This window comes from Diabrotica undecimpunctata, chromosome 7, assembly GCF_040954645.1.
Source record: "Diabrotica undecimpunctata isolate CICGRU chromosome 7, icDiaUnde3, whole genome shotgun sequence".
NCBI classification, from domain to species: domain Eukaryota; kingdom Metazoa; phylum Arthropoda; class Insecta; order Coleoptera; family Chrysomelidae; genus Diabrotica; species Diabrotica undecimpunctata.
In genome coordinates, this window is record NC_092809.1 from 29,377,778 (window position 1) to 29,400,652 (window position 22,875).

The window sequence follows — 22,875 nt, forward strand, 5'->3', positions numbered from 1 at the left end:
TGATTAGAATTTTTATACTACATGCTTCGAAGTGCGTCTACCAGCTCACTAAACTATTGAGGCTTATATGTATATCTCAAGATCTATATTTTTCAATCTGGAACATGTTGACTTGTCCTTAGAAACTTGTCCACAATTTGATATAGAAGAAACCAGCAAATAAGAAACAAAAAAAAAATGATTTACCTGTATATCGTTAAATTTAATAATTATTTGTTTTGTTAATTCAACTATTGATTTATATACATCATTACAAATAATTTTATTGCTTTTATACATTTTATGTTCTTCTATATACTCGTATTCTTTTAAGTCATTTGTTTAAATGTTCACGTTGAAAAGAGCAGTAGATACTCCCGTCAAAAATGAGGCAGTTCAACTGTATAAACTGTTATTTATTTTTATTTATAGATCATGATCATTTTAAAACCTAAGGTTACAATATATGAGTAATGTTTAAAAATTATCGTGCATCTTTTGTGTCGAAACAAAGTAATCAGATTAGTATCATTTTCGGTTTTTTTTTATCCTGCGGTAACGATGTTTTAATTGCTGAGGTTTCCTCTTATTTGCATTAATTTGTTTATCAATAGCTGAAAAATATTACAATGTATCATAGTATTATTTATGCTTGCAGGTTCTTGTTTGCTCGTTTCTCCGGAAGAGAGTATTGTTATTTTAAAAAATCATGAGTTATTTTTATATTTTAATTATCAGTTTATTCATCATCATCATCATTTGGCTCTACAACTCTATGTGAGTCTTGGCCGCGTTTACTACTTCCCTCCATTGTTGTCGGTCCTGAGCAGCTATTTCCCATTGCTGTATTCCCATTTTGCGTAGATCAATGGCTACTGCGTCCTTCCATCTCTTTCTTGGGCGACCAACTGACCTTCTGCCATCGGGCCTTTCCCAGAATGTGGCGTTCAGGAGTCTTTCGTCACTCGATCTTAGTACGTGGCCCGCCATAGTGCTAATACTACTTAAAAGACAATATAGTTTTTTGATCTTCAAAACATCGAATTGTTAAACCATCCACCGTATAGCCCCGACCTAAGTCCTAACGACTTCTTGACGTTCCCAAGGATCAAGAATTCAATGTGTGGGCAGCGATTCCAATCGCCAAAAAAAGCGATCGATGCCTTTAAAACAGCGATTTTGCATAACTCTTGCGACTTTTGAACAACTGAGGACTGGAATATGTTTTACCGATTGGTTTGAACGTACGCACAAGAGTATCGATCTTGGTGAGACATATATTGAAAAGACTTAAGTACTTTAAGTCTATATATTTTTTGTCTTTATGGCTATATGCAAAGCTAAAAAGACAACCCTCGTGCTACCCTGTACTGTTCTAATGTCTTTCCCATATTATGATATTTTTTGTAACAAAATTTTTGATTGATGTATTTTTTTTGTTTTACGTTGTTTTTCGCTCTTAAATGTTAAGTGCACATTTATATTTACATTTAAATGTAATAGGTACGTCTTATAAATATAGCATAAGTATGCAAAAAAAAAAGAAAACCGTTAAACAGTGGGTTATCAAAGATAAGACTTTATTTAGTTCAAAATTTTTAATTCTTATAAATTTATCGTATAGGTCAAAGATCTTACTTAATTTAACGGTTGAAATGTTCGTTAAAATGATATAATTATAACCAATTTTAAAATATTTATATACATAATGTGTGACTTTGTTATTTTAAATTAATTATTTTTTTCGTTTTGGTTTTTTATGTGGTTCCCATAGAATGTTATTTATTTTATTCTTTCGCCCAATCACAAGTAGACATAATTGTGGTATCTGGTATCAGTCGGTTGAATGTGTTGTAACATTTATTTTTGACATTCCGAAATACGAGTACATACATCTTATTTAATGAATATGTTTATTTGTTCCCGGTACTCATGTACCATTGTAATAATTTAATCTGATTAAAATCTTTTGTTTTTCTATATGCTCTGAGAGGACTAATAAAACGTGTCGCTTGATACCTGGAGTTTAGGTATTCTTAGCTTCCACTCTGGCCTGCCCAGTTGGATAAAAAAAAAACAGAATTAGATGCAATAATTACGACCCATTCACCTATTGTTCAGTAAACTTCAAACGAATAGATAATAAGTTTTTCTAATATTTTAACTGAAGTCACTGAAACCACATCTAACCATCTGATTCTAACTGACGTATTAAGCTAACAGCTAATTTTGTCCTATAAGTGAAGGGATAGATTATAGCAAGACCAACTTCACCTACTCGCTGGTGTGCGAAGGAAACAGATTGAATGGAAACATAGGTTTCTAAATAGGTAACCTTGATGCCAAACAAAGCTCTGGATACGGTAATACAGAAACCGACAGCGTGGAACGTAAGTTACAGGTCGTGGGAACCTGCCTAGTACACGTAGGTGCTTACCGATTTGGGGCCTTGCCTTAAGGGGTTGCATGGGTCTTTTATTTTAAAAAAATTCGATTCAATTTATTATAAAAGTATAGTACTTCAATAGTATTCACACCAGATTTGAAGTAAATTCGAGCAATATTACCGGAGTTATAGAGATTTGAATACCGCACGGTCGGTACGTTCGCTCTCAGTTTAAAAACTTCATACGCATTTTTCTCGAGAATGAACTGACCGATTTTGCTAAAACTTTGCACACTTTATCTTTATAGTATTGTTTCTTGATTGAACGAAGGGATTTTCAATCCGTCAACTCGGTTCCTGTTGTATATTGAAAAAAATGTTTTAAAAACGATGAGAATAGGAAAATGTTGAAAATCATCAGACGAAAATTTATTCAAATTTATTTCAAAACTTTAAACTTCATGTTTTGTTCAATTTCTTCGTTCAATTATGGAACAATATTATGAAGATGAAGTGTGCAAAGTTTAAGCATAATCGGTCAGTTCGGTCGAAACACAAAGCTTCGAGAAAAACGAGTTTGAAATTTTTAAATTGAGAGCGCACGGACCGACCGCGCGGTATTCAAATCTCTATAACTCCGGTAATATTGCTCGAATTTACTTCAAATTTGTCGTGAATACTCTTGATGTACTATACTTTGTATGGAATCAAAAAATTAATCGATTAAGACCTATGTAACCCCTTAATTGGCCGATGACATGGATGGAAACCACACGAAACTTTCCCTCAAGCCATTGGTGAGATAGCATTGAACGAGGTCTTGGCGAAATGAAGAAACTTCGTTCCGAAACTATATATATATATATATATATATATATATATATATATATATATATATATATATATATATATATATATATATATATACAAGGATTTCCACAGTTTTCACTGTATTCCTTCACTCAACCGTTTTCTCCAATTTTTCCTGTTTAGCCAGTCCCCTTCCTGTAGGTTTCTTCTACTCATTGCTTCGTCCACTTCATCTCTGAAAGATCTTCGGGGTCTGCCTCTCTTTCTTCTTCCTATCGGGCTCCACTCTATTATTCTATTTATCCTCCGTTTTTTTTCTGCTCTTCTGACATGTCCGTACCAGGTTAAACCTCTTCTGTTCGATGTAGTCTATTATGTCGGAGTTCATTCCCATTCTCCTCTTAATCTCCATGTTATTTATTCTATCTCTTTTTGTTACTCTGCAGCTTCTCCTTAGGAATTCCATCTCTGTTGCTCTTATTTTGTTTTTGGGTTTCTTATTTATTGTCCAATTTTCACACCCATAAGTGAGGATACTTCTTGTCATGGTATTATATATTTTTTTCTTTGTTTTCATGCTGATGTTCTTATCCCATAGTACCGGGTTCAATTTTCGTATGCAGTCTCTTGTTTGTCCTAGCCTATTTTTTATATCTTCCTCCGTTGTTCCTTTGTTTGATATTATGAAACCTAAATACTTATACTTGTCTGTTCCTTTGATTTGTTTACCTTCGTCTATTTCCAGCTGTTTTATTTCTGTATTCTCCGTTGTTAGGTATTCAGTTTTCTTTAGGTTTATTTCCATCCTATTCTTTGTATATTTCTGCTCCAGTTTTCTCATCATAAAACTGAGGTAATCCTCGTCTTGTGCGATCACTATTTGGTCGTCGGCATAACTTAGCGTATATAGACATTCGTTCCTTACTGGTATATCCATTCCTTCGCACTTTATTTTCCATGGTTTCAGGGTTTTTTCCAGGAATATTTTGAACAGGGTGGGGGATGTGGAGCAACAATGTAGTAGTCCCTTTGTCGTCTTAAATGGACTGCATATTCTATTGCCCGTTTTGATAGCTACTTCGTTATTCTTGTAGAGTGCTTTTACCGCGTTTAATAATCTTCGTGGAACTTCGATGTCTTCCATTGCTTCCCATAGCTTGGTTCTAGGTATTGAGTCATGTGCCTTCTTAAGATCAACAAAAGCCAGATGGACGGATCTATTTTTGGCCATTATTTTTTCTATTAGTTGTTCGACCGTGTAAATGTGATCTAAGCATGCTTTCCCCGCTGTGAAACCTGCCTGGTCTTCTCCGATTTTATCTTGTATATATATTTCTAATTTTTCCTTTATGGTCTTTCCATACAGTCTGCCTATAGACGATATAATGCTGATTCCCCGATAGTTTTCGTAGTTTTTTCTATTTCCTTTCTTGTATATTGATGTCATATATGCTTGGGTCCATTCTGCCGGTAAGTCTTCTCCATTCAGTGCTCTCTAAACATTTTATGTATCATACGGAATAACTTTTCCGATCCGTTTTTTATCAATTCATTTGGTATTCCGCCGGGATCTTCTGCTTTTTTGTTCTTTAGTGTTTTGATCGTTCTGTTTACCTCAGCTAGGCTTAATTCGATTTCGTCATGTGTGTAGATTTCTATTCCGTCTATTTCTGATTCTTTGAAATCGGGGCGGTCTTCGGTTAGCAATTTTTTATAGTATTCTTGCCATTCGTTTTCTTTGATTTGACCGATCTTGATTTTCTCTGTCTTATTTCTTTGGAGCGACTTTAAGATGCGCCATGACTCTGAATTTCTCGTTCCTCCTATGTGCTATTCTATTTCTGTGCATGTTTTTTCCCATCTTTCATTTTTTTCATTTGCCACTTTTCTTTTCACTTCTTTATTTTTTTTCCTGTAGAGTTCCAAGTCCTCCTTTCTAGTTCCGAAACTAATGTGCTGATTAATCGCTACTATGTTAAATAAGAGTAAATATTTACTTTAGAGACTTCGGATAGCATTAGAAATAACCAGGCAGCATCTGGTTTCATTATCCTTTTTGCGACATGTGAGGTTCTACCAAGGGTAACCATCAATTCTCTAGGCTTTTGTTGGATAAGAATGAACCATGATCACACAAGTAGACCAAACAGGGATGTTTGGAAGAAAAAAGAAATCTCTGTCGTTTTGTTGAGCAATATAGGCGTATGTTGATTTGTCTGATTTTTTGGTTTTGAAATATCTCCTCCGATCCATTTGCCCTGTTTTAGTGATATTTCTGCCAAGGTTAAAGGTTAAATTTACTTTTTTATTCAAAAAAGTTCCTCGTATGAATTGAATACAAATCAAAATCATTTTTGTTTATTCTGGATTATACCGTTACGAGTTTTCCTATTATTGTCTTTCCGTTTTATTCTACTAAATTTAACAATGTATTATGTACAGTGCGCATTTACTAGCGTTAAACAAATATTGCTGTCTTGACATACATATAAGTAAGCTATGGGATGATCACAAATGGAATAAAATAACAAAAAACATATGTTATCTCTGTTGATAAAGTTTAAAGACTGAGGAAAATATGTCGTGTTTTCATTTTATTTTATTTAGTACACGATTGGTTGTTTTAACTACTGTTAACTTGGTTCTAATTAAATGGTGTTAACCTACTGTTAACTAAATTTTTACATATTCTTGAAAATCTGTATCATGGAATACGGATGGCATTCCTGGGCTATGATAGACATTCGGTAAGTTTCTAACCTTTATGCTTTTTCATATTCGTTCAACAACAAATTGTTCAAACTTGTAGTCCATTTCGTAAATGATTTTTTTTTCTGAATTAAATAATTTTTTGAACATTCACTTCATCATAATACTTCCACTACAAGGGTGGTTTTTAGACGATCTACTAAAAGACCATGTGAAAATTATCCTCGATTCTGTTTTTCATATATCTGGGTAAAGTCTTTTCTAGTGGCGAAGGAAACGCAGTCATTTGAAAATTCCCATAGGCGACCACAATATATAGACTCTCTATTATACGTATGATTAAGTCAATTTTTGCTTAAGAATTCGACGACATCGAACCAGAAACTTGTTTAAAGATTATATCTAAATGGGGACTGGTAGTTAATATTAAAATGTTAAGAGTCTCTGATTATACAGAAGAGAGCTTGGTAATTCAATCGTCAAATACAAAACAAATTACTTTACAAATTACGACCAGAAAATGATTTAAAGATTAAATCATAGCTTCTTGTCCAATGATGCTCCTTGCCTACTAAATTGGCTTACTATTCTCCTCCATTCATTCCTGTTTGTTGCTCTTTCTTCTCATCTTTGTCTGGGTCGTCCTTTCCTTTTTTTTTCGTGATTGGGCCCCGTTTTAAAATAATCTTTGGCATCCTCTTACTTTCCATTCTCATCACGTGCCTCATCCATATCACTCTCTGTGCTTTTATGAAGCGACTTATGCTTGGTTCGTTATACAGTTCCTTAAGCTCCCTGTTTGTTCGTCGCACTCAACCTTCCATCGTGGTTTTTCCTCCATACATAGCTCTGAGCATTTTCCTTTCCCATCTTTCCAATCTCTCCGTATTTGTTTTTTTCATTGTATATACTTGACTACCATACGTCACTGTGGGCCTTATTATTGTTTTATATATCCTTAACTTTGTTTTTCTCGATACGTATTTGGATTTCATCAGTGGTCTTATGCTTCCCATCTTTTTATTTGCCTTTGCCAAACTGGCATTCAGTTCCCATTCTTAAAATATTTTTTGTTATGATGACGGCATATATGCCGGAGGGACGAACTGTAAATGATACTTTCCAAATTCTTTGCAGCTGAAGAAATGTTTAAGTTGTTTTTTTTTTTGTTTTGGGAATTAAGTTGCTTTCATTTAAAGAAAATAATTCACGATGACGTCGTTACTTAAAAATTTTCATTAATTAAAACTCAAATATTTATCAGAACATTTCCGTACATTCCAAAGTGTACGGTCATTCCCAAAATAACAATTTTAGTTCTAGAAATACATCAAAACCGATACACGCTTATGCCACGTTTCTTTTTACATGGTTTTATTTTTTAAATGTATTCGATATCACCTTTGTTTTAAAGACGAGAAAAATTTGAAATTTTAATTTGTTGTCGTTCCAAGCAATGGCATTAACAATTATCAGTATTTATGCTGATAATACAATTGGAACAGGAAGAGATTAGATACAAATGTCAAATAATACCAGATAATGTACAAAACAAAAACAAAACGTAGTTTAAGCCCCATTTGTTTTTAATATCTGTCGCTTCGATAACATTTTTGTTTTGTCACACCTTTTTACCCTATCATACGCACCCACTAGATGCAGTAAATAAACCGATTGTCGTGGGTATTCATTTAGGTTATGTGTGTTGTGTCACATCAGCATAGTGGCATGATAGTGGGGCTTTACCACCCAGTCGGACATGATACATATAGGCGGGTTTTGTTTTAGTGGGACCTCAATTTTATTTGATAATGTGCCTAAATCATTATGGACAACAGTGTTGTAACATAACAGCTGCCGTGATGGTTTTTTTTTTCGTCTGCACAGATTGCCTTCGGTCCCCTACGTGGAAATAAGTGCCACACACTTTGGTTCATTGTGTCCCCACACAGTTTAGTTTGGTTTTAATTCAACTGCATAAATCTAGCACAATGGAATTCTTGAGAATGAAGCCTCTAGTGCAACTTATTTAATTTCACCTCGAATTCCGTGTCTACCAGTCTGATTCCTTTATTTTGAATTCCAATGTCTGCTAATGTCACCTTCAGATCCCCACTTTTTTCCTCTGGGAGATATGTTGAAATTTAGGGAGTCCTTCAGCTTTTCCATTCTGTTTTTCTTTAAGAAAGTCCTGTGTGGTGCTCGAAGACTTCCTTATCGCATATCTACCCATGGAGCTTCATCAACCAATTTTTGAAGGACTTTTATGGACCCTTTTTCTTCTTGGACACTATTTAGTTCGGGTAGTTCTTGGGTATCACTGCCGTCTTAATCGTTTGCCTGAAACAATTTTGTAACTGCCACCATCACAACATTTTGGGGAAGAAGTTGCAGTTCTCTTTTTTAATTATCTTGTTGGTACTTTTGGGTAGTCTAATTAGCAAATTGTGGCGCATCAGTTTCTCCTCGAAAAGTAGTTAAAGATTTCTTTGCTAAGATGATCTTACTGATGTCAATAACCTGCTCTCACATATTCCTGAGCTACCTTCTTTGAGCTGCGGCCAAGCATTGCCAAAATACCTAAGTTTCGAATGTTGTTTTGATACTTAATGTTTTGGGGACTGGTGATGCTTCCTTTTTTCCCTGGAAGTCCTCTGTTCTGCATCAGTCGTACTATAGTCAATTGGCTGATTATATATCTTCCACTAATCTTCTGGTTCAGATCTAGTGTTAAGGTTTTCATGCCGCGTTAGCCCCTAACATGACTTAACGGCTACTTATGGAGGGACTGACGAGTTTATGTCCCTCCGAAACACAATGGCGGCTCAGTTAAATGAACAATTTCTGGTATTAGTGCCGAAGATCGAACCCGAGCTTTCAGACTTCCATAGTCTGTTGGATATCCTTTTTGAAAGTAGTATTGTTTCTTTAGGCCTTTCTTTCTATAATCCAGGGCAAAATCAAAGGCAGAATAAGACGTCTTTAGAAAGATGAAAAATCTTGTGGCTATGCAATCTCCGTGAATGGTTTGAATGCAGTTTAATTGAACTATTCAGGCGTGTTACCAACAAAATTATAATTGCCAGAATGAATTCCAATCTCCGATAGGAGTGGAACTTTAAAAAGAAGGCCTTTCTTAAATGTTCCTTTAGTCCATTTTGGCCTTACGAGTATGAGAGAAATAAGGATCCGTACCTACGGAGTTCCCAATGCAGATGTGCTCACAGGTCTGATGGAGGTGGTACTTGCGCTTTCGGTAGATTGCTTGTGTCAGTTCTTTTTGGACACAAATCTGTGTAATGGACTCATCAACTTCTTTGATTGAACATTCTGATCCAATATGTTCTGATCTGTACAAGATTCTTGTCTCGACAGGATTAAAATTTAATACATCTCCGTGGTAAAACGAATAGTCGCTAGATTAAGTTAGCGGGATTCACTAGCCAAGTATAAATAAGTTATGGTACAATATTAAACTCAATTGCAACACTAAATTTTAAGTTTGTAAATTTAGTGACTGCTCTTGTTGAACACTCTTTGTTTTTCATTTACTAACAAACTGCTAATTCATTTAAACGCAGAGTTGGAATGTAGAATTGATATAAACGTCATGACCCTTACGATGTAAATATGTGTATTGCTCGAGTATTTCTTGTGTTTTTGGTCATAAATGGCTTGTTTGAGGCTCTATGCTTTTTTATTGTTTTAGTAAAATTTATTTAACAAGTATTCATAAATCTATATATAACATAACATACCTTAGTTAGTAGCAATCTTAAATATGTAAATAATATTAGCATAAAGTGCTAATTAAAAAGCCAAAGAAATTAGGACAGGAAATGAATTATTTATATTGTAGGCATGATTAGATATATCAATTCGGCAACAAATGTCTTACTTAGACGATAAACTGGAATTGACAAATACCATCCACATTTAGTCCATTAAACAACGATAACAGAAGAAATAATTAAACATTGAAAAGTATTCCTATAATTAACAAACACCATTAAGAATTCCAACAAATATTTATATTTTGTTATAACTTTGTTGAATGTTTCGAGTTCTATTGTTGTTTGTGTACTGGCCGCGATAATATTGTATAGTGGTTCGGTTTCTTCGTACCGTTGGTGCAATCTACTTATTTTGTTCACAATGCAAATCTATAGTTTGTGATCTAGATAGATTATGACGTTTATCCCAATCTTTTGCAGTGGACTAATGTGCCATATGGTTATTTTCGTGTCACGAATATGGAGAAGGTTTGTATATATTATATCTAGGCCGCTGTAAACAAAAATTTTATTTTTTATTGTTCGCTTGTTTAATACTTACTTGTGTATTAACTATTATTGTTAATATTTATTGTTGCTAAATTACTGTATTTTTTATTTTTTTAATAATAGAATATACGAGGTGTGTTCAAAAAATACCCGGAATTTTTAAATTTCCCGTCCAATCGTCAATTTTTTTATTATGTTGGTGTACATACTCCTAAAGTACATTCATTTAGCAAATTCCCATCTGTAAATATGAGCACGTGTTGATATTCGCCGTCTCATTCGTCAAGAGGCTATTAAATATAATTTATTACCTTAAGCCCGACAGATTCTCATGTTACAGATCCAAACTTGCCAGCATTTTAAATTCAAATTGTATCGTGTTGATTTTTAAGTTAATATATTGTGTTATATTTATGTTATAGTTATTGTTAAGTTATTTACTGATCGTGTTAGTTTTTAGAGTTTAGTTTAATTGTGATATAATGATTAAATTTCAAGAAATTCTTACACTAACAGTTTGAAAAGTAAATATTTTTAAAAATCGTATGATACACATCAGTACGACCCTGTTTGGCTTTCACGTGCTTCTATTGACAATTGGGAATTTGTAAAATAAATACAGTTTAAAGTATAAAAAATTGCAGCTATCTTCATTATTTACCTTGTCTGTGGCAGCCGCTACCAAAGTTCCACGGCTTTTATGGGCTTAGCGATTTTCATTTATTTAAAAAAATTAATCAAAGAATTTGTATTAAATTTTGCGTAAAAAAATGAAATAAAGTGTAACAAAGTGTGTGAAATGTTAACAAAGGCCTATGGTAAACATGCTTTAAAAAAAAACAAGTATTTACTAGTGGTATAAGCGTTTCCAAGATGGCCGTGAAGTCATTGAAAATGATGAACGCCCCGGACGCCCCAGCTTATTAGGAACCGATGAAAACGTGAAAAAAGTGACAGAAATGGCTATGAACGACAGCTGAATCACAATCAGAGAAGTCGCTGATGAAGTGTGCATATAAATTGGCTCATGCCATGACATTTTTTCAAACGTTTTGGGTATGAAACCCGTGTCAGCAAAATTTGTTACAAAATTGTTAAATTTTGAATAAAAACAGCGGCGAATGGAAGTTGCTTAGGAGTCACTAAATGACGTAAAAGATGACCCAGATTTACTCAAAAGGATTATAACAGGTGACGAAACATGGCTTTATGGATATGACGTCGAAACTCAGGTTCAATTGTCCTAGTGGATGCATTCTGGTTCGCCGATACCAAAAAAGGCTCGACAAGTGCAGTCGAACGTGAAGGTTATGCTCACTGTGTTCTTTGATTTTAATAGTATAGTGCACCATGAATTTTTGCCACGAGTTCAAACGGCCAATAAAGAGTACTACCTACAAGTACAACGCCGTTTGGTGAAGCATTCCGAAAAAAAGACCGGATTTTGTAAAAAAAACTCATGGCTTTAAGTGCAATGCACCAGCTTACGCTTCATTACTTGTTCGTGAATTTTTGACCAAAAACAATACTATAATGATACCTCAGCCTCAATATTCACCAGACATTGCTCCGTGTGACTTTCTCCTATTTCCAAAAAAAAAACTTTAAAGGATCGTCCTTTCACTTGACCGGCGTTGTATTACTTTTTCCTAGAGAAAAAGTAATACAACGCCGGTATGAAAGTTTTGCTTCAAAATAAACTAAAATACAATACAATTAATAAAATACAATAATTCACATACTTAGGCTCCCTGATCACCAAGGAGAACGTCATGACGGAAGAAATCAAGCGAAGAATAATCCTAGCAAACGAATGCTATTTTGGACTGAGTAGACATATGAGAAGCAGAAACTTAAGCCAAAAAACAAAAATAACCATATACAAAACCCTTATACAACCAGTGTTGACATATGGGTCGGAGACATGGACCATTTCCAAGGCAGATGAAAATCTCCTGCTTATATTTGAACGAAGGATCCTGAGAAGAATATTTGGTGGCATCTGTGAAAATGGTGTTTGGAGAAGGAGGTACAACTACGAGATATATCACAGATATAAACATATATTTGGTGGTAATGTCACCTCGGGGGAACAATTAAGGGTCTAACCACCTTCTGTTATCTCCGGGTGCTCTGTAGAGGGCTTCGAATATCGCAGTCGAGAGCTCCTCTACCCAAGTCCATTTACTGGGTATGGACTTGTAAATATTTATTTTCGGTGTCTTGCCTTGAAAAAGGCAAGATATTTCTTACATGACAATTTCTTCTCCGAAATAAAAACACCAAGTTAAGTTGAAACAATTCTCAGCCACAGAGTATGGAAAATAAATGCAGGAAACAGAGCCCCGAGAGCACTAAGCTCTCGGAGAGCCCGTGAGGGACTGACTTGGCTGACCTGAAAATCGCCAATATTTATATGCGCTGTTCGAGCGATAAATAGGGATTTCCAGGTCAAGAGCCAATGGGATAATTCGAGGCGGGGCGATGCGCATCGAAATGCGTACTAGTCCACAGACTATGGCATTCGATGACAGTAAAGACGTAGTATCCTTTATAAAAATAGGAAGACTAAGATGGGCAGGACATCTGGCAAGATCACAGCAGAACAACCCTCCTAGAAGAATCCTTATGTCACAACCTGTGGGAAGTTGAAGTAGGGGTAGACCAAAACTCAGATGGAGGGATGGTGTAGATGATGATGGTAGACAAATAGGCGCAGCAAACTGGCAACAGTTGGCAATGGATAGAACTGACTGGCGTAATAGACTTGGGAAGGTCGAGGCTCTTTTATAGGGCTGTAGCACCAATGATGATGATGAATAAAATACAATAAAACACAATGAAACACAAAAACAATAAAATACAATGAAATACGATAAAATACAATAAAACACAATCAAATACAATAAGGTAAAATAAATTAAAAACCATCGATCCCTGCGTAGACGATAAAGAAGGTATGCTTCCCCTCTTCGGTCACTCCTGAAGTGGCACATACCTTTTTTATTTCTAAATAGAATTAGACAGTTCATCAACACGTAGTAATCTAGATGGGTAAATTTTTTAATAGTGTAGAACTGGATCAAAGATATGTATTCTGACTAGTAGTGTTTGATCAGATAACAGGGACATTCAAAGTTTATATATACTGAAAAGATATTATAGCTAAGAGAAACTATAGCTTAATGAACTTTGAAAAGTGGAGACGGACTCAAGAAGCAAAAGGTTTAAAATAAGTAGTCTATGGCATGTATGGGTTTCCTGGTCGCAATCTTCCACAGTGGCAACACCATAGCCGTTCGGATATAATTAAGCGACTGTTTGTAAACACAATGAAGCCGACTTTACTTAGTAACAAGGCAACCCACTTTACTTTACTCAACACACACTACAACATACACAATGTACAATAGGCCAATTGACTTCAATAAGACCGGTTTATACCGGCATCAAATATATTAGTTTATATGGGATAAAACAAAAAAGAGTGACGATGAACATAATTTATTATCAGTAGTTTTTAAAATGTTGTATAGATTTATGTATGATTTGTCACAGTCAATTCCTGTTTTGAATACTAATATGTTGCAAATTGCAGATAAATATCCGTGAAAAATCGAGTTCGTTAGAAATGGTTAATTGGTTTTCTGCCTCAGTTTTCAAATATCACGTTTTTAATTATTTAAAATAATTGTTGGTCTAGTTTTATTGAATATGATTCAACATTGGTAATGTATGTAACATTACAGAATGTGTATGAATCTTTTGTGGTTTTCGGAAAAATAAGATTTCTAGTATCAAAAGTTTTTGTTTTTAATCTGTTTTCTTTCCTAGCATAGCTTTATATATTTTCAATAATGTCTTTGTGAGTGAGTCAAAATTAATTTTGCAGTTTGATGAATTTTTCTGAATCTATTTATAAAACATTTATTACATATTTAACGTGGTCTTCGTTTTGTCACCAACACATAGTATATCCTCTTCATTGCAGCCTTTTATACATTGGTTAAGTTAATGTTATTGGTTAAGTTAGTGTCGATAATTTTCCGCTACCTTTCTCCACTTATTTTCTGTCCATGGCAGTCATCTTCTAATTTGCTACACTTGGAGGAAAGGACCGGCTCTTGTTACCATAGATCGTCCGTTGTATTTTTATACCGCTCTCCCAAAATTTTGCTTCTAGTAGGAAATTAAAATAGAACTATTTCGTCCTATACTACCCAACCTAACTATAGATTTCGTCCTTTTTAGGACTCATCAGAGCGCCTCGTAGGAAGCCCTAAACGTGAAATCAAATATTTTCCGTCAAAGGAAGTAATTTTCTAAGTACGCATACAGCGACATCTAAAAATAAAGCAAAAAGTAAAAGTCCGAAGATTTCTACTTGTTCGAAACCAAAATTCAGATTCTCACCCAAGTCTGTGCCTTCTCCGATTTACCAAGCAAAGTTTTTTCTTTCAGCTCTTTTTTACAAGATAAATAAAATGAAGAGACAAATAAAATGAACATGGACGAAAAAGGCTAAGATAAAATCAGAAAAATATATAAAAGATAAATATTGCGACTTAAAACGTGAGAGGGACTTACGAAGCAGGTATTTTGAAAGATTTAATGAAGGAAATCAAGAAATAAAGTTGGATATACTTGCGATACAAGAAACTCAATAAATAGGAAGAGGAGATGAGATTTTTCACAAGCAGTGAGGAAAATAGAATGAGAGTAGCAGGTTGTATAACAGACAAATTTAAAAGAGAGGTTAATAGCATTTTATCGGACAACAGACAGATTCTGCATGTTAAAAATACAAAGGAAGAAAAAATATATAAACACCTATAATAAATGTGCATGCTCCTATAGAGAATACAGAAGAAGATGAAATAGATATGGTTTACGAATTTTTAAACAAAGACTATGAAAAATGCCCAAAACATACGTGACAATAATAATAGAAAATTGTAATTAATGCAAAGGTCGGAAAGGAGGATATTTATGAAAATAAAATAGGAACAAACACGATTAAACAAACTATAATAGACATAGAATAATATAAGTTTTGCAATAGAAAGAAATCTAGTGATAAGAAGTACCCAATTACAAAAGGTAATTTAGATTAGAAAACAATGAACCAAGTCAACCACAATCAAAATTCAATAAACTTCTCTTAAATAAGGAAGATATAAAAAAAATTTGATAAAAGGTAGAAACTGGTGGGCAAAAAGGCTGGGGAATCTAAATTTGACAATTATTGTTAGTGACATTAAAAAAAAATAAAGGATTGGTATGAAAAAGAATGTGAAAAGTAGCCTAGTTCGTAAGAAAAGCCAGGCAAAACATGCTAATAAACAAGACTGGAATAATAAAACAGATTCTAAAGATGATAGAAGAGAAATAAAAACTATGTAGAAAAAAGAAAATAATATATCAGGAGAATAAGGTGAAAGAAATTAAGCAAAAACTTCACTTTTCAAATGTCATTTGACCAGGAAATTTAAACAATAGATAAAGGATACCATAATCAGAGTGTATATATCAAAAGTGAAGAAGGAATGCTAATAAGTGGGACACCTGGAAAGGTAGAAGAGCAAGGACACTGGTAAAGAAGAACAGGATTGACACAGAATATGGCACAAGGCATAGAAGGAAGGAAATGCACAGGAAATAGAGGCACCTAGTACACCGGAGATAAGAAACATAATTAAAAATTTTAAAAATAATAAAAGTCCTGGAGCGACATCAAAAAAGGGGATAAACAACTATACCAAAATTATAGGGGCATTGTACTACTAGAAACATTTATTATTTTTAATGGTTTCGATTTCCACGCCGGAAATCTTTTTTATTACAACATAATATAGACAAACGTGTAATAGGCATTTGTAATGAGCGGTTTTTAGTTTTAATAATGAAAAAAATGCACTGTTTTGTAACATATGATTTTGGAAATTGTAGTTTTAAGCCCTAGGTCAGTTATGACATTATAAGATATTTATGCCAGTTTTGATATTCAAAATCTGCTTAGTAAATTATATTGGTACATACACAGGTATGCAGATAGCCTGCCGGATTCAAACCTATAATGTCATTAGGGTAGATTGGGTAGACCCCGTTTCAGATGGAGTTTTTAGCTGATTTACAGATGCCATAATTATATATATATATATATATATATATATATATATATATATATATATATATATATATATATATATATATATATATATATATATGTTACGAGCAATGTCCGAAATTGAACAATCCTAGCATTGCACCCCTTTACTGTACAGTCTCCGAAATAAATATATATAATCGTCGGACTTTGTATAAAAGAATTGTTGTACAATGTTCGAATTTCAATAAGTAGCCATGCGTCAAAGTTTAAGATAATAGATATCAGATATCGATTCATATCGATTTTTACAATTATTCCCCATTTGTTATTAACGACAAACAAACATCAATTGAGGTTATAAATCCATAATTAACCAGCGTTTTTGACTTTTGGATTCGTAGAATTAAATTATTTTAAATTATCATACATATCTCTTCCCAATATTATAGTGATGTATCTATCTCTTGAAGCTTTGAAATGTTTCACGAACAATATTCCTATTGTAGAACAATTTCTTCTTCGATTCGATTTTTCAATTTTTGATTTGGTGTGTCGCTTGTCAATAATAATCGATTCGAACCGATGAGCGTGTCGACAATTATTTTGATTATTTCGGACATTGTACAGTTTGGGGGTACAATGCTAGAAGTGGACAATAATTTGTGTACAATGTTAGGATTGTTAAATTTCGGGCTTTGCTCGTAACATATATACATATATATATATATATATATATATATATATATATATATATATATATATATATATATATATATATATTATTTTTTCAGTTAATTTTGTTACATATGTGTTACACATTCTCCTTGTTTAATAACTCGTCGTTTTTTTATGTTCCTCGGAAGATTGTTTTCTTCTCATATTCCATTTTTAATCTTCATTCAACAACCTGTCTTTTGATTGCTCGGGCTCTTTTTTTTTTCTACTTGCTGATTGTTTTTTTTTAACATTGCCATTTGTTTCCCGTGTTTGATGTGTAAACACGAGTCCAAATGTTACTATTTTAAAAAACACCGATATAATGATCTAATATATGTATTACACTGTGATAATCGTACTCTTCATTAATCCTTGTACAAATATAGATCTAAAGTTAAAGAAATATGTATAATCTGATATAGTAACACTGTTAGCACATCTGCTCGCAACATTTGCATCATTTAAAATTAAAATTTAATTGTGGATGTCTATCTAACAGTGTTGCTAAGTATAATTTCCGCTCCTAAGAGTTTTTCTTTTGTTGTAGCAGCCTTCGGATGCGCGGCAACCCTTATATTTAAATTATATTATTACGATTGGAATGATAGGGAACCGGACGTGCTTGATTTCGCGACGAGGAACTGTTCAATGTGAAAATTTTATCGATTTAAGTTCCAAGGTTTCGTTCAATATAAAGAAGATTCAAGTTTTTACACATTGCATTCGATATTGTATGAGGGGAACGACGACATTGTTCATGTTATTGGGTCAAGGACATTATTGTATATTTTACGATGTTTTACGGAAATTGTAGAAAACCCATATTTGTTCAATGTACTTTATCACTTGCGACTGTTAGAATGTTTAGGAAACGTCTTACTACAACTAATAAAGTATTCAGAAAAACTCAGATTAAAATTTATTGTAACAAAGAATATTGTACACTGAAGGAAGCTTATACATTCTTCTCCAAATATATATCGTCCAATTCCCGAATTCCTTATAATAGCGAATAGATAATCGCTCGTAAGATAATGACTAATGACTTCAGATTTATTCCTAGTATAAAGATTCAACACATTTGAGATTCAAAATAAATTGCTTTGCGTTTTCAGTTTGGTTAGCATAAATGTTTGTTTACTTCTTTTATCGCCATCTCTATTAATTTGGGTGGTTGTTGTGGTTATGGTAGATCGGGGCAGGGCCCATTTGTGAGCCCTTCAGACACTTAGACCTCATAAGTCGGATCCATTGTATCACCCCTATCATACGGACTAGGCTTATAACGATCTGGTCTTCAGCGTTTCTGGTTCTCCAAATGTGAGCTCTTCCTGCCGTTCCGAACCTCTAATCCTTTAGTAACCTTGTGGAATCACCTAAAACCACAAGTCTCTTTAAATCCCTCACTTGGCTTGGTTGCCAAACCCAGGATCTGCCACCTCTGATAGACCAGTTTCTGGCAATTCCAGAGGACATGTGAGGGGGAAAACGGCACCGTGGGCCATCGGACAATCCAAGCTGATGAAGGGCTGCCTGAGGGTCTACAGTGGCCGATAAGCATACTGACCATCAGAGAGCATCTTCTACAGAGTCTAGCAGTTCATGAGAAGAAGCTGCAGAGTGACAAAAATGAATCGCATCAGAAATGAGGAGATAAAATGAAGAATGGCAGTAGAACAAGACATACTCAGCTACATCGAAGAAAAACGTTTAATTTGGTATGGACACGTGAGAAGAACAGATCATACAAGGTGGATAGCAAAGATTTCGGATTGGAGCCCAATAGGAAGGAGGAAAAAAGGTAGACCCCGAAGATCATGGAGGGATGAAGTGGACGAGGCCATGGAAAGACGAGACCTTAGAGATGGAAAATGGCAGAACAAAAAGGACTGGAGACGTTGGCTGAAAGAAGGAAGGCGACGACAGCTGTAAAAATCCTTATATAGATAGATAGATAGTGTAGCATAAAATTCATTAGCCAGTATTAATAAGCCAATATAAAAATTTTATTATATATTAATATTTTATTATAATTGTGTGTGATAAAATGTGTTTATATTAAATTTAATCCTTATATATCAAATCATCATCACATTATTTATAATAACATAAGGCACATTGTGTCTAAAGTAATAATGTGATTATTACTTCTGTAAATAAAGAACAGACTTAATTTTTTAATTACTTACATGGTAAATTTGTACCTTTTGGAATAATATAATAGATGTCGATGGATCAGATTTGAACTGGTTGTGTGGTTGATGATTCCTTTTTTGATGTTTACGTTGTAGTTTGAGTGGTAGTTTAAACATCTGTTGGTGTGGGTTGGTTTTCTGTAAACTTTGGTTGCATATCCTGTATCCTTTTTTCTGATTAGCATATCCAGAAAAGGAAATAAATTATTGTTTTCTTTTTCCATGATGAATTTGATGGATTCTTCTTTATTGTTGATTTTTATTGTTGAGGTTTAAGCATTAGCCATGGGCTCATCCTTATCTCTATTATTAGTAGATATATTGATAACAATGTTATAGTAGATAACAATTAACTTAAAATAGGCAAACAACTTACAGTATGGTGGAGATATATAGATAAAGTGTTTTCCATTTGACCTCATGGACAAGAAGCATTGGATACATTCCTGAGGGACATCAATAATAAAGAAGAATCCATCAAATTCATCATGGGAAAAGAAACCAATAATTCACTTCCTTTTCTGGATGTACTAATCATAAAAAAGATTTAGGATATACAACCGAAGTTTACATAAAACCAACCCACACCAACAGGTATTTAAACTACCACTCACACCACAACATAAACATAAAAAAAGAATCATTACATAGTGATGTGATATATGATAGAACCCAAAACACCTGCTCTGATGAAAAAGCTTTTCAAGAAGAAAAAAACCTGCTAACAAATGTTGTAACAAAAAATGACCTACCCATTGTAATTTCATAATCATCACCAACCTGTATGCATCCACTGCTCGACATAGGTCTCCCATAGCTCTCTCCAACTGCCTATATCTTGTGCGGCTTGCATCTAGTTACTGGTAATACGTGTCCTGTCCAATTCCATTTTAGCGACGCGATTTTTATACACGGCATTGTCATTTATAAACAATGAATTCCAAAAGATTAAAAAACAACAAAACACAACAGGCAACCCAAAAACACTCACAAGAAAGGACTGGAGGATGACAACAATACCATATGTAAAAGGCTTGTCAGAAAAATTAAACAGGATGAGAAACAAGTATAACATCACAACAACATTCAAAACAATTAATACACTTATCTATAATGTCAAAAATGAAACGTAACAACTCACACGAAATCAAAGAACTGCATCTATAAAATAATCTATGTGGGAAAAACGGCAGGACCACTAGGTGTGAGGATAAATGAGCATGAAATATACATCAAAATAGTTACTTCGACAGATCACAGATATGCAAACATGCCTGGGACATGACCATAGAGTACAATGGAAAGATGCAACAATAGTTGCATCTTTCATCAATTAAAGAAACAAACATTAAAATGGGAAAAATCAAAGAAGCAACCTTCATCCTACTCAATGAAGAAAACTGAGTAGCAAACCCATCAGCAGAATGTAGCAGACTTTGATTGCCAATACTTAAAGAAGAAGTCATCAACAAGAATATACCAACAATAGCGGAATAAGCAACCCTGTGTACACACCATACACAATATATATGCAATACACATCACACGTTGACTAAACAGGAACACTATACACACATACAAACATTTACCGCATATATTAACAATACTGAACGATTAGAATAATCAGAGTTTGATTTTCCATGGCTCAAATCATCCACCCTTACATCTTTTCAGCCAACTGTGGCTGTTGCCTATGACGCCATGGACAAATGTGAATCAACCTCCAATTTTATTGACATGGCCATAAACTTTGTCAACAGTCTTGGCGGTTATCGTTTTCCAACTAAATTATTTAATAATCTTAATTATTATTAATTAATGTTTTTTTTTTAAGAACTTGGGAAGTCAAATTTTTTAGGTAAAATGTAATTGTCATTACAGTCAATTGTGGCTCATTCCCATAAAAACATAATCTATGTGTATTGTCTGAATAAAATCTCAAAAATAATCAATGCTGTCACAAGCAAATATCGTGTATTCTCACCAGATATTTCGTTTTAATAGTAATTAAAATAACTAGAGCCCAAAAATTACTGGCCTATCCCAATGTTGATTTATAGCAATTATATGATTCATAGCTTTTTGCGTAAAAAATGACAAGGTCGCAAAATTATATATTTCAATTTAAGTGTGGGTTGAAAAGTTGATGAAATGTACTAATGAGAAAAAGTCATCAACAAAAATGCCTAATGATTTTATAAGAACACAATAAAATAATTACCCTAACTAAACGTTTTATTTTTATGATTTTCACATTAATATTACAGTAATTTTCATAGGGGATAAATTGATAAGTACTTCATTTTTGTTTGTACTTGCGATTGTATGATGACAGTCTATTTTTAGTTCCATATAGTTAGTGTATCCAAAGTTGAGTCGACGGTACCTTTCAAAAATAACACTAAATACTGCTAAAGATGACAATAATAATTGACATTGCATTTGCATTGCATTGCATTCATATACCCGATTCTAACGAAATTTTGTGAAAGTGTATTGTTTGGTCCAACTTAAAAGATAGGATATTTTTTATCTCGATAAATAACCCTTACTATTTTTAATTGTAAATTATTAGTTGTAATTACTTTTCGAGTTTCATAAGTTTTCAATAGATGGCGGTAAATATGATACCTACAGATTTACTTGATATTGTGTAAGTATTTAATAGATAGTGCTGTATTTTAATTTTCATTGTACCGTATGTTATTTTTTATATTATTAATAACAATATGAAAAATTCTGAGTAAAATTTCAATCAGGTTTTGTGTATTTTTTACACTGTAACATCAGTTTATTTTCAGTGCTAATTTTTAAGTTATCAATTAATACAATTAAAAGGATACAATTAAAGTTAATCGATATAAAAATTCAAATTGTACTTGAATTTGAGATAAATAAAGTATAAAATCGCATAATTTTTTGGTCGGTGTTGAAATTGCTAATTTCCCAAAACAACTCTTATATATGGATTTTGTGATATTTACGTAACTGTAATAATTGAACATAATAATTAATCTTATACCATGCCATAGATAGAGAAGCGAGAAGCTACGGATTATCCTTATTGACTACCAAATTGAGACTTAATTTTCTAACCTAATACCAGCAAACTTCATTAAATCAATACCTAGTTTAAAAAGGGGGCTAATTACTTATTTCCTGTTAGAATTTGCATATCCACCCTCTTTGTAAATCAATAAAACCTGAGTCATATGTTACCCTTACTATTACCATAAAAATTCATATAATTATTCTTTCCACGTTGGTTTAAATGCTGATTAATAAAAATTTGGTAGAAATAAACTAAAATAGATGTCGTTATTTATATTTTTTGTTGTATACTGTGTGTACTTATTATGCTCTTTTTTGTTTCCAGCCTCTTCGAACAGGAGATAATGTCATATGTTCCTGCAATGACGGTGGATAACAGAGCCAATTCTACCGCCAGAAGTCCTCGGGGGTCCCCACAGCCATCTCCCATAGCTTCTCCAGGTCTGAGTAGGCATAGAGTTACCGCACCCCACAAGAGGGACTTTGAGGCTAAGCTCAGGAATTTTTACAGGAAGTTGGAGAGCAAAGGATACGGACAAGGACCCGGAAAGTTCAAGTAAGTTACGTTCAAATATTAACTCCTTCCCAGGTTCTGATCATAACAGGACTGTCGATAAAAAAATCTCCTTTTGGCTG

General features: G+C 33.6%; 1 protein-coding gene across 6 annotated transcripts in view; it reads left to right on the top strand.

Annotated features, from left to right (window-relative positions):
• The window catches only part of Hecw (Hecw ubiquitin protein ligase), a 469,561-nt gene that overhangs the window by 425,173 nt on the left and 21,513 nt on the right, over nt 1–22,875 (top strand). For 4 of the 6 annotated variants that reach the window (XM_072536974.1, XM_072536975.1, XM_072536976.1 and 1 more), the window contains one exon: nt 22,565–22,795. In XM_072536974.1, coding sequence (XP_072393075.1) covers nt 22,565–22,795 — 231 coding nt within the window. Of the gene's footprint in view, nt 1–5,780; nt 5,923–9,834; nt 10,147–22,564; nt 22,796–22,875 lie in introns of those variants that run through there. The other 2 variants (XM_072536980.1, XM_072536977.1) reach the window with 2 other exon arrangements.